Raw genomic sequence first — 11,995 nt, 5'->3', positions numbered from 1 at the left:
GGGTCTTGAAAGACTGACAGTACTTGTGAAATTGGCATATGCAGCCTTGAGAGGAGATGACTTAGGGGGAAAGATGAGTGGGGATAGCCATTTCCAAGGGCCTGAATGCCATGCTTTGATCTCGTGCTGTGTCAAGTCCATGTATGTGGAGGGGCTCATGCTGCCGCTACTACGGAACTGGGTGTAACGTTAGGTCTTCCTCTGATTCTGCAGAAGAACCCTCGAGTGCCATCTGGAAACCATGGGGATTTACAGTGCAGGTTTTCATTTCCTGGATGCACCCCTGAGGGCCAGGGAGGCCCTGGAAGGCTAGGCAGTGTCCAGGGGCATCATGGTGATTAGGAAAACTCCAGACCATGGCAATGTGTCCAGTGAATTGGAGGGAAAGGAATGAGGGGCTGACCAGCCAATGTTACCCTCCTAGAGCAGCAGGGGGTGGACAGAGGCCTGGGCCGGTGAGAAACTGCTTAGGGTGGAGATGGGACAATAGATGCCCAAGTCACAACATACATCTCCTTCCTGGAGGCACCTTGATTCCTGTACTCAATTGATTACTTACCTCATTACTGCAATTAAAAATGGTCATCGTGACGTATATACAATGGAATACTATTCAGCCATGAAAAAGAAGGAAATCCTGCCATTTGTAACAACGTAGATGGGCCTTGAGGCCATTATGCTAAGTGAAATAAGTCAGAGAAAGACAAACACTGTATGATCTCACTCACGTGTGCAGTCTTAAAAAAACAAGCTCATAGAAGGAGAGAACAGATTGCCAGAAGCAAGGGTTGGGGTGGGCAAAATGGGTGAAGGGGGTCAAGAGGACAACCTTTCATTTAGAAGCGAAAGAGGCCCTGGGCTGCAATGTACAGTGTGATGACTATTTTTTCTAAATGGTGACCAAAAGTCATCCATAAGGCAAATGGCATTGTTATTAACAGTCAGCAATAACCTGTGGGCTAGGAGGGGACATCTGGGGAGCATGCCGGAAGCCTCCTTCTCTCTCTCTCTGTCTCTTCCTAGAGCAGGTGTGGGTTCCTGAGCCACCATGGCACTTTGACTCCTTCACCCCAGTGCCTGGGTGTTATTTCTTTTCTTTAAAAAAAATATTTTATTGATTTTTTACAGAGAGGAAGGGAGAGGGATAAAAAGTTAGAAACATCAATGAGAGAGAAACATCGATCAGCTGCCTCCTGCACACTCCCTACTAGGGATGTGCCTGCAACCAAGGTGCATGCCCTTGACTGGAATCGAACCTGGGACCCTTGAGTCCGCAGGCCGACGCTCTATCCACTGAGCCAAACCGGTTAGGGCTGTTATTTCTTTTTTTTATTGAACTTATGTTTTATCTACAGAAAAGCACGTGACATAGGTGTACACTCAATGCATAGCCATAAAACTCCTGTAAATTGAGTTTCATGTGATCTTCCCCAAGACCACAAATCTTACTATGACAACCAGGCCTTGAGTCTCCTTATTCTCCTGGTATTTTTCATGCCTTTGCCCTCCACAACCTCTCTAACCTGTGTTTCTCTGCCCAGGACGGTAGAGTTGAGAACTGAACATAACTGTCTAACAAGAAAAAAGGCGCTGGGCAGAATGAGCGGGTCATCCAGGCCTTATTGGGCTCCTAATAACAACCTTCCCCTCCCTCGAGGTTTGCAGAATTCTTAGCCCTGGGCCATCTTATAAAGTCCATGTTGGGCAAGCCACCACACTAATAGTATCAACAGTCCTCCGGGAGCTGGCACACTCAACATGTCCCCCTGCTAACCAGGGACAACTGGGGTGCCTCATTCACAATTCCTCAGGGTCACGTACGTCCGTGGTTGTGTAGCCAGCAGGAGGCAGTTCTGGGCCCCTTTCTGCAGGCCCAGTAGAGAGCAGACCTGAGGAATATGTCTTCCCGGGAGCTGTCGGGTATAATGAGGATAACAATGTCGCGTTTGGGGATCAGCACTATATTTTCTATGTTATTTGGCGGCTGTTTTCTGTGGGAAAGAGTGTTGTCACTGGGTTGCTGAGTAGGGAAAGGAAACTTGGGCTGCGAGAAGGAGACAAACTATAAAAGGCCTCCTCTCTGAGGTTGTTGTTTACTGTCAGTGACAATCCCATGTGTCATACCCATGTCTTCTGGTGACCACATTTAATTGCAGTAATGACGCAAGGAGTCAGATGAGTGCAGTGATCAAACGGCAGCATCTGCAGCCCATCTAAGAAAACATATCGGCCATGATCATGTCCATGTCCGCTCTGCTGTTTTCCTCTGGTGTTCAAATCACCAGTAATTAAAGGGCCTCAGATGCTATGGCAAGCCGTGATGTTCACATTGGGCTTGGATCTCAGTCCATTAATCCTGTATGTTCAGGTTTTCCTCTCTTTGGTCTCTCCGAACAAAAATACACAGAGTAGTGCTCGCTTCGGCAGCACATATACTAAAATTGGAACGATACAGAGAAGATTAGCATGGCCCCTGCGCAAGGATGACATGCGTATTCGTGAAGCGTTCCATATTAAAAAAAAAAAAATACACAGAGTAAACGTGCTTTCTAGGTGTCCTTCCTAAAGGACTGGTTGCCACCGTCCTGCTGAAACTCCTCCTTCAGACACTCAGTCAAATGGTTCCATTATCTTTTTGTTTCTCTTTGTTTTCTTAGGCACTGGTCACCGCTTCCTCCCTGAAGCCCTCTCTCAGCTTCTGGACACCACTCTCTGGTTCTCATTCTCCTCAAACTATTTCTCCTCTGTCTTCTTCATGGCTAACCCTCCCCTGTCCACCCCAAATTTACAGATATTTCAGGGTGCTCCCTCCGTCTGCTCTTTTCCCTCTCCAGTCAAACATTTTCCCCAGATGGCTACACTTTGCTGTTGCTTCCAGCCACCACCTATGTGTGTGTTGCTGTGCAGACTTCCATCCCACACCTTCTCCCTAAATGTCACCTCTCTTTGGGGCTCCTCAAACCTCATCTCCAGAATAGAGTCCTTCATTATCCCTTAAACCGGGCTTCCTGTTGTCTTCACCTTGGTGAGCCCCCCACCCCCCGCCACACTTTTCTACACCCCTCCCTCTGAAAACCGGAAGTCTTAACTCTTCCTCCTTCTCCAGCAAATAATCATGTCACACTAATTTCACCTCCTAAACAATTCTCAACTCCATCCCAAGTGCAGGCCTCATCATTCCTCACCTCTTTTATTTCAATAGCTCTTTAGTAGCTTTTAGACTTTGAGTCTTGCTCCTCTTAAAATGTCAGAGTGAGGTTTCCAAAAGGCAAATCTGATCCTGTTGAGAGAGAGAGAGAGAGAGAGAGAGAGAGAGAGAGAGAGAGAGAGAGACTTACCATGACTTTTTAGAATAAAGTCAAACCCCTTGGCCCCATGATGTGGCTCCTGTCTTTCCAGCCTCGTGCCACTCCCTGCCTGGACTGTACTTTCTTCCCACTTTGTTCTCTATACCCTATTTCTGTGGTCCCCTTCCCTCCTGTAAGACTTTGGTCTAGTGCCATTTCTTCCAGAACCTTCCATGACATCTCTCTACCCACCCTCCTCCTTGCTCCTGTAATACCTGAGTACGTACGTCTCTTATGCCTTTTCCACCCTGAATATTCTCACCAACTACACTGTGCTGCTTAACAAAAAGGGGCTCAGTTTTTCACCTTTATCTCAATGCCTTGTATGGATCCTGGCATGTGAAAGTTACATACACACACACACACACACACACACACCTTTGCAAAAGGTTTGCTATGATTGATGTTATTGGGAAAAAGAGGCGGGGGCGTGGGGGGAACCATACCCAAAGAACAAAGTATAAAAAACAACAGAAAGAATCTATCTGCCATCAGAGTTATTTTAAAATAAATTTCATGAAAAGAACAAGTCTGAATTTGCGATCATAATATTATAATACAAAATTATAATTCTGTATTAAAATGCAAAGGCTCCTTGACATTATAATTAAGATGTCATATTTCTTCCACTAGAGGAAGTGGTATATTTTAAATAAAACCACAAGATTATGTCTTAAAACAAAGGTGCCCCTTCTTCCTAGCCAATTCAAAATGCATATGTAAGTCAAGCCAAATTAATAAGAGAAAACAGTTCCACAATGAACCCTAATCCTATTAACAGAATTGTCAATCTAGGTTAGTCATTGAAAAATAATGTCATGCCCCCTGCTGAGCTCCATGATTTAGTTACACCTGTTGTTTGTCTGCTGTATTAAGGGCATCGTTCAGTTTGAATAAAGATGAAGATAGAAGACAGTTTATCAATAGAATTGTCTTTCAAAGTATCACACTGAAAGCTCCATTAGAAATGAATTTAAAATTTGTCTCCTTAAGAAAGATATGATTCTGTGAACCTTTCTTTGCCCACCTCCTTTGAATTTGGGGCTGCTCAGCAGGACACCGGAACCTCCTGCTTCTGAGCAGCTGTTTGGGGAGGGGGCGGGGAGAAGGCTGATGAAGGGGCCATCAGAGGCCCAGCCAGGGCCCTCTGTTCCTTCTCCTTCCATCCCACCCCAGTTCAGTTTGCTCCTTCTACTCACACCCTTGAAAGAGCTGTGGACTGAAGTCCAAAGGGGACATGAGAAGAAAGAATCCTGGGACCCTGGTGCTGCACAGTGGGAATGTAATATATGTTTCTTAGCCACACCAGCTTTCTCAGCTAACCCTCACACCCACCCTGGAAGGCAGGGAGATATTATTTCCCCTTCATAGATAAGAACACCAGCTGAGAGGGGGAAAGGGACTTCCCACGGTTACTCAGTCTGTAAATGTCAGGGCAAGACGAGGTCCCCTGGTCAGAACAAGGATGAATGTCTACAGGAGTCTGGCCCCCACAATCCTCATGCCTACTCCCCTCTGGCCTGGCCCAGATCCCCCTTCCTTTGCTCACTTTTACTTTCTATGGAGGTGTTTGTTGACTGGCTGTATTCTTTGCTCTATAGTCCCACTCACCTAAGCTCTGGCAGAACAGGAACCAGGGGTTGCTGTCACCAGGGCTAGAGGCAGTGAGGGGTGGTTGTTGAAGACAGGTGACTGTTGAAGACCATGATCCTCACAAATATATAAATATCAACTGTTATATCAACTCACCAAAATGAAAGAAATCCATTAATCCAGCTATCTGGTATCATGTAGACCAGTGGTTCTCAACCTTCTGGCCCTTTAAATACAGTTCCTCATATTGTGACCCAACCATAAAATTATTTTCATTGCTACTTCATAACTGTAATGTTGCTACTGTTATGAATCATAATGTAAATATCTGGTATGTAGGATGGTCTTAGGCTACCCCTGTGAAAGGGTCGTTCGACCACCAAAGGGGTCGTGACCACAGGTTGAGAACCGCTGATGTAGACCAAAATAGATAAACCCAAAACAAATCAAAGCTACCTAGCATCCAACACACTGGTATTTGCTTACACACCAAGCTGGTTGACTAGACTCTAACAACGCTTCTAGTGAATGCTCAGCTTTTTGGCTATATAACCATCCATGACAGTTTGTCATTGTATCTCAAGTTTGCTACAAGATGAAGGCCAGTTGATCAAGAGCCAGGGCATAGGAAGTCTGGATCCAGGGTCGTGCTTATCTTTCAATGAAAAGTCATCAATCAGTCATAGAGAAGAACAAAGGCACGATATGGGGCTATTTAAGTAATGGGGCATTCAGTACTTGGTGATCAAGATTATAAATCTGGCCCTAACCAGTTTGGCTCAGCGGATAGAGCATCGGCCTGCGGACTGAAGGGTCCCAGGTTCGATTCCAGTCAAGGGCATGTACCTTGGTTGCAGGCACATCCCCAGTAGGGTGTGTGCAGGAGGCAGCTGATCAATGTTTCTCTCTCATTGGTGTCTCTAACTCTATTCCTCTCCCTTCCTCTCTGTAAAAAAAATCAATAAAATATATTTTTTAAAAAGATTATAAATCTGGTTAAAAACCAAGAGATTAAAACTGAGTCTAGTCAGTTGGCATAAAAAGAATGAGCTCTTAACTGCATTAAACAATATCCCAAATTGATAAGAGTTCTAGAAATGAGAAGACCTCTGAAACAGAACCTCTAAGAATACAGTGTGGCGCTTATCAGTCCCCTAATTGTATGCTAGTTCACTTCATTCATTCCTTCCTTCCTTCATTTATTCATTTATTCATGCATGCCTTGGTTCTCAGCACCAAGCCTCCCCTCCCTGGAGCTGAATCATATTGGCTGTAATTACACTTACATTTGTGGAATGTAATGAGGCATGACTGCCTTTCCTATATGTGTGAGCAGTGTCAAAATATCCAACCTGAGATCTGTCAGTGGGTAGCAGAAAGTCTGGACAAGACATTCATTGTTTGTATTGTAGACAATGTCCCATTGGCAGGGCGGTTCATTAGACAGGAGAAGGCAAGGCTGCCCAGGGCCCTCTGTGTAAACCCCACTTATACTCCTTAATTGCCTGCTTTGTCCCGGATCCTTCTTTTAAGGACCTATACCCTCCCCCTCCCCAATCTGTTTCGCTGTCCATGCCTTCTTTATCCCAGGAACCCTTTTAGCAGAGACCTTGATACCAAGTTGCCCTTCTTCCTCTAAAACATTAATAACCACAGACACTGTTTGTCCCAGTCTTAGACGTTTACAAATCTGTTTCACAACATGTCTCATTCAATCTGCTCAATAATCCTCCGAGGGGGCCCTCACCAGAAATGTTTGTTGACTTGCCCAAAGTCATGCAGTTGGCAAATGACAGAACTGGGGCACGAACCCGGTCTCCTGACTCCAAACCTCATGATCTTCCCACTGTCCTAGGCCATCTCTGCAGGAAAGCAGTGTGCATCTGCTTCAGCCTTTTACAAATGGGACTCTGGCCCTTGGCCTGTTAGGTCTGAGCTGGCTCACTTGGTGAGGACCCAGGGCTAATGAGGCCAGGAGTCCAGGCTTGGCTCCAGAGCATGTCATTTTGTCCTCTAGCCACTCCCTGGCCCTGTCCTACCCTTAGTCATAAGATGTCCACAGCCCAGGAAATTGATTCCAGTGCTAGAAATATCACCAGAAGCAACTGTGCTGCCGATAGACAGTCAGTAGCATTGTCCTAGAACAGTGATGGCGAACCTTTTGAGCTTGGCATGTCAGATTTTGAAAAACCCTAACTTAACTCTGGTGCCATGTCACATATAGAAATTTTTTGATATTTGCAACCATAGTAAAACAAAGATTTATATTTTTGATATTTATTTTATATATTTAAATGCCATTTAACAAAGAAAAATCAACCAAAAAAATGAGTTCGCGTGTCACCTCTGACACATGTGTCATAGGTTTGCCATCACTGTTCTAGAAGGATGGTGGTTGTAGAACTCTGACCACAGCCACTGACCACACCCAACACTGCCTTTATTTACTTACTTATTTATTTTTATGGGGGGGGGGGTGGGAAGAGAGAGAGAGAGAGAGAGAGAGAGAGAGAGAGATGTCAATCAGTTGCCTCCTGCATTCCCCTGATTGGGGATTGAGCCTACAACCTAGGTATGTGCCCTGACTGGTATCTAACCACCACCTTTTGATGCACAGGATGACGCTCCAACCAACTGAGCCACACCAACCATGGCACCCAATCCTGCCTTTAGACTGAATAACTGGGCCACCTGCCTTGGGCTGCATGCTGTAGAGGGCTCCCCTCTTTCTTTTTTCAGGCCACACCCCTTCACATGGGGTGAGAATTCTGCAAGGCCAAAGGGATGGGCCTATTCAGAGCCCATACCCCTCTTTTAGACCATACTCTATCTACCCAGGACCAAATTCCCTGCCTAAATGCATTCCAGGGCCTGCCTGGTCTGTCATCCTGAGAGTACCCTGAGCTGCTGTTCTGGGTATTGCTAGGGCTGAAGAGTAGAGCAGGTGTCTGGGAAGCATACACACAGGGACCCAGGGAGAGATGGAGCCAATACCTGGAAAAAGGAAGGCCAGGTTGTGAGCCAGGACCTCCATCAGTGCCCATCCTCTGGGTCCCATAAACACAAGGATGGGTCTGACAGGGGGTAGGGAAGCTGGGCGTCTAGGCGGCTTTCTCCCAAAATTGAGGGCCTAGTGACAAACAGAAAATGAATAGGCCCAGGTTGCTAGGAAAGCTGAGCCTATTGAGCAAAAATGGGCCATTCCTAGGCCAGAGGAAAGGTGCCAAGAGAGCAAGGCCTTCCCATGAGGCTGACCATGAGTGCAGGAGTCACAGTGACCCAGTGCAAACCCCCACCCCCTCTGAGGGCCTGGTGACATCCGCAGAGATCTTATTACCAACTAGAGGGATGGGGTGTCAGAATTCCCAGGAATGCCTTTTCAAATCATTACATGTTATTTCAGGGAGCATAAGAGAAGACAGATGTCCCTCATTGACATGAACTGTGACTCTATAGGCTGCAATCCCATGTCTCCTCTCCTCCCAGCAAAACTGCCCAGAGTGTGATCAGCAGGAAGGCAACCGCTAGGGTAGGTAAATAAAAAATAAATTGACAGAGAGGATTGGCTGAGAGCCCCTGGGGATTAACTAACTAATTAATCCCCACAACAGTTTGACGAGGAACTAATTAATCCATTAAGCACTTTGAGGGGCCGAGGCCTGGCTAAGGGCAGGAGAGGCTTCTCTGACCTCAGGAGGTGACGCTGGGAGTGGGCCTTCTCAGAGGCCTTCAGGAGGACCTGTGTGAGGACCATGCCTCTGGGGCACTGTCATCAGAAGGCTGCCTGTCCAGCTGTTTCTAGAGTCAGGCTCGCTGTTAGTCTGCCCAGAGAAACAAATACAGGAAGCCGCTCTATGGAAAGGCTGTGGCCTCCAGCTTCTCGAAGGATCTGCTGAAGCAATATGGAGCCTTGGACAGTTAGAATGAGAAGATGGAGATGGAGACTCAAGTTTACATATGGCCCTGGCTCACCATTTGGACCAGGAGACAACCAATATTTGTTTATGGTTATCACTACTAAATACCCAGGCAAGGGGGTGGGATGCTCTCTGTACATGCTGATTGAACTCCACCTTGGACTCAGCAGGTGTCAAAATCTTTCTAAAACCAAATCTATGTGGTCTGATTAAGATTAAGATGATAATTTTATATTTATGTGATTTGTCATGTGCTTTGGTGACAAACTCAAGACTGGTCACAACATATCGAGGTGGGTCCTCAATTCTACTTAGATATTTCCTATCATTTGCTTTTCTGACATTCTCTTAAATCTTATCTGCCCCTGAGGCCCAGTTTAGCACGTGTTACAACCTGATCTCAGAAAATTATCTCATAGCAGCCATCTGGGGATGTCAACAGCCCTTACCTTTCCCAGAGAAACTTTTTCTCTAGATTCTTCTTTCTCATTACAAAACAAAGATATTAGGTGACATACTCTTAGAAATCTGGGGGCAGCCATGCCTAGAACCACAAGATGAAATTGTAAGGCAAACTGTGACTAGTCATGAATGCTGAGTGGGAGCCAGACATGCTTCCAGGTGCCAAGGATGGAAGGCTGAAGTTGACAAGATTCTGCTCCCATGAGGGGCCCCCATCTAGTAGAAGGGACGGAAAAGGCAATAGTTAAGTAGAAGTTGCCAGTCAAGAGTGATGACAAAAATGGGGGAGCACTGTCAGGCCACTGTGAACCCAAACTCCACCCTCCAGAATCAGATCAGCCAGGGCCGCTGAGTCACAGCCTGGGGCTGCTAGCTGCCGAAGCCCGAAGCCCGAAGCCCAGTTAGTGCCTGATTCTCAAGCTTTGCATCATCAGCACAACAGAGAGGACTTCTTAAAACTCAGATTGCTGGGCCCCACTAGGGGTATCTGATTCACTAGGTCTGGGGTGGAGCCCGAAACTTTGTCTTTCTAACATGTTCTTACATGATGGTGAGGCTGCTGGGTCCTGGGAACCACTGTGCTAGAGGTTCTGATCCACCCAAGTGCACTGAAAGAGGGGTGTCTCAACCATGACCTCTAGCCTCCATGACAGCTACCAGGCCAAGGCTCTGCTGAGAGACAGCCAGGCATGCCATCCTCTTCATTCCTCAACAGACCTTTGTTTTCCTGCTGCTTTTAATGTTTATTTGTTTGTTTGCTTGTTTTAGAGTGGTCTCTCTATCTACATTTGTTTTTCCACATAGAGTGAAATGGATGAGAACCAAATCCAGATGGCTGGAGATGATGTGGATTTGCCCGAAGATCTCCGAAAAATGGTAGATGAAGATCACGAGGAGGAAGAAGATAAGGATTCTATTCTGGGGCAGTTACAGAATCTTCAGAACATGGACTTGGACACCATAAAAGAAAAAGCCCAGGCCACGATCACAGAAATCAAGCAGACGGCAGAGCAGAAGTGTTCTGTGATGTGAGGGGCGGGCGGGGCTGCAGAAGGGGACCAGGTCAAGGTGGAGGTGACCACTCTCCTATGGAACGTCTTGAGCAGCACATATTCAATGCAGTGAGCAGGGTTAGCAAAACCATGATGGCAAAACTCTCTACAAACACGTAGACAACAACTTAATGTTCTAATTGTTCCTGGTAGAATGTTTAGCTAGGACCTGGCAGCAGAAAATGATACGTTCCTTTTAGCTATAAATGTGGCTAACATGGAATTTCAGCTGTGAATGACATAGAACACATACCTGCTTAAAGATCTTCAGGACAGCCAGAAAGAAATAAAAGCAAATGGAATTTTCTCTTTGATTTCCTTCCTTAGAGGTCAAACTCTCACCTAGTCCAATCATTAGCATGACTCCAGAGCCCTTCAGAGAAAGATGTGGAAGGTCAGGGTGCCACCAGGAGCCCAGGCTGCAGACTCATTGGCAAGCAAAGACCACGCCACCCCCACTCCCAGGCTCCTTGACATTGTTGATGCTTTTCATCAAGTGTGGCACTTGGACAGTTGGAAGCCAAGGGCAGGAGTGGGGATGTGGTAAAAGATGAGGTACAAAGGCAGAGAACAGACTTCATCAGCCCTTAGCCTTGTAGAGCATCATAGGAACCTCATGAGTGGATCATACAATATTCGTCCTTTCCTGACTGGCTTATTTCACTTAGCACAATGTCCTCAAGGTTCATATCTGCTGTAGCATGTATCATAAGTTCTTTCTTCTTTAAGGCTGAATAGTATTTCATTGGATATATATGCCACATTTGGCTTATCCATTCATCCCATCCATGGACACTTGGGTTGCTTTCACCTTTTGATGGTTGTGAATAAAACTACTATGAACATGAGTATACAAATATCTATTCTAGTTCCTGCTTTCCATTTTTTTAGTGACATTTTGTGGAATGCCACAAGAAGTGGAATTGCTGGATCATCCTTAGGTTTTTGTCTACATTAGAAATAGCAGTTTGGATACAAATAATATTAAACGTAAAACTGTAATTAAAAAACAGAAATTTAAATAAATATAAAATTAGAAATATTCAAACTTCTGAAGTAACACTAAGTTAAAAGATATCACAATGGTAATTCAAAAATGTTCTTATCTCAATAGTGAGGGGAATACCAGGGGCTTCTCTGAGTTGTTGGCAGAGTTTTGTTTATTCACTTGTGTATAGGTCTAGCTACATAATTTGTGGGGCCTAGTGAAAATGAAAAGGCCATGGCTGTCTCTGAAGTCAGTGTAACCTCCTTTCAAAGGGATGCTGAGTGGGAGCCAGATGTGCTTCTAGATGCCAAGGAAAAAGTTGTTGAAGAGCAATTATGAATTTTAATATTTACAGTATAGCATTAAACTAAGGATAGAATCCTTCTAAAGGTGTTTCAACACCCATGAAGCTGACCTTGCCTCTCTATTCACTTTGTAATATTTCACTGAGGTGTAATTTATGTTTTAATCACTTTTCTCTATATGTGCTATCTTTCACAACAAATAAATTATATATAAATTATATATTACATATATATACTAGAGGCCCGGTATTGCATGAAATTCATGCATGGGGGGGAGGGTTGTCCCTCAGCCTGGCCTGCACCCTCTTCAATCCAGGACCCCTCAGACATC

At 45.4% G+C, this 11,995-nt stretch overlaps 1 protein-coding gene and 1 non-coding gene across 2 annotated transcripts in view; both read left to right on the top strand.

The window, feature by feature from the left end:
• CPLX4 (complexin 4) overlaps positions 1-10,351 on the top strand; it is a 30,147-nt gene extending 19,796 nt beyond the window's left edge. Inside the window, exon 3 of the mRNA XM_006087149.3 lies at positions 10,124-10,351. Within this exon, the coding sequence (XP_006087211.1) occupies positions 10,124-10,351 (228 nt within the window). The remainder of the gene's footprint in view (positions 1-10,123) is intronic.
• On the top strand, positions 2,412-2,518 carry LOC111825697. Its single transcript, XR_002828898.1, has one exon. It is a non-coding gene; the product is annotated as a U6 spliceosomal RNA (small nuclear RNA).
• Positions 10,352-11,995: the final 1,644 nt, after the last annotated feature.

The sequence above is a fragment of the Myotis lucifugus genome, unplaced genomic scaffold (assembly GCF_000147115.1).
Source record: "Myotis lucifugus unplaced genomic scaffold, Myoluc2.0 scaffold_36, whole genome shotgun sequence".
NCBI classification, from domain to species: Eukaryota; Metazoa; Chordata; class Mammalia; order Chiroptera; family Vespertilionidae; genus Myotis; species Myotis lucifugus.
This window is presented reverse-complemented; position numbering and strand designations above follow the sequence as displayed.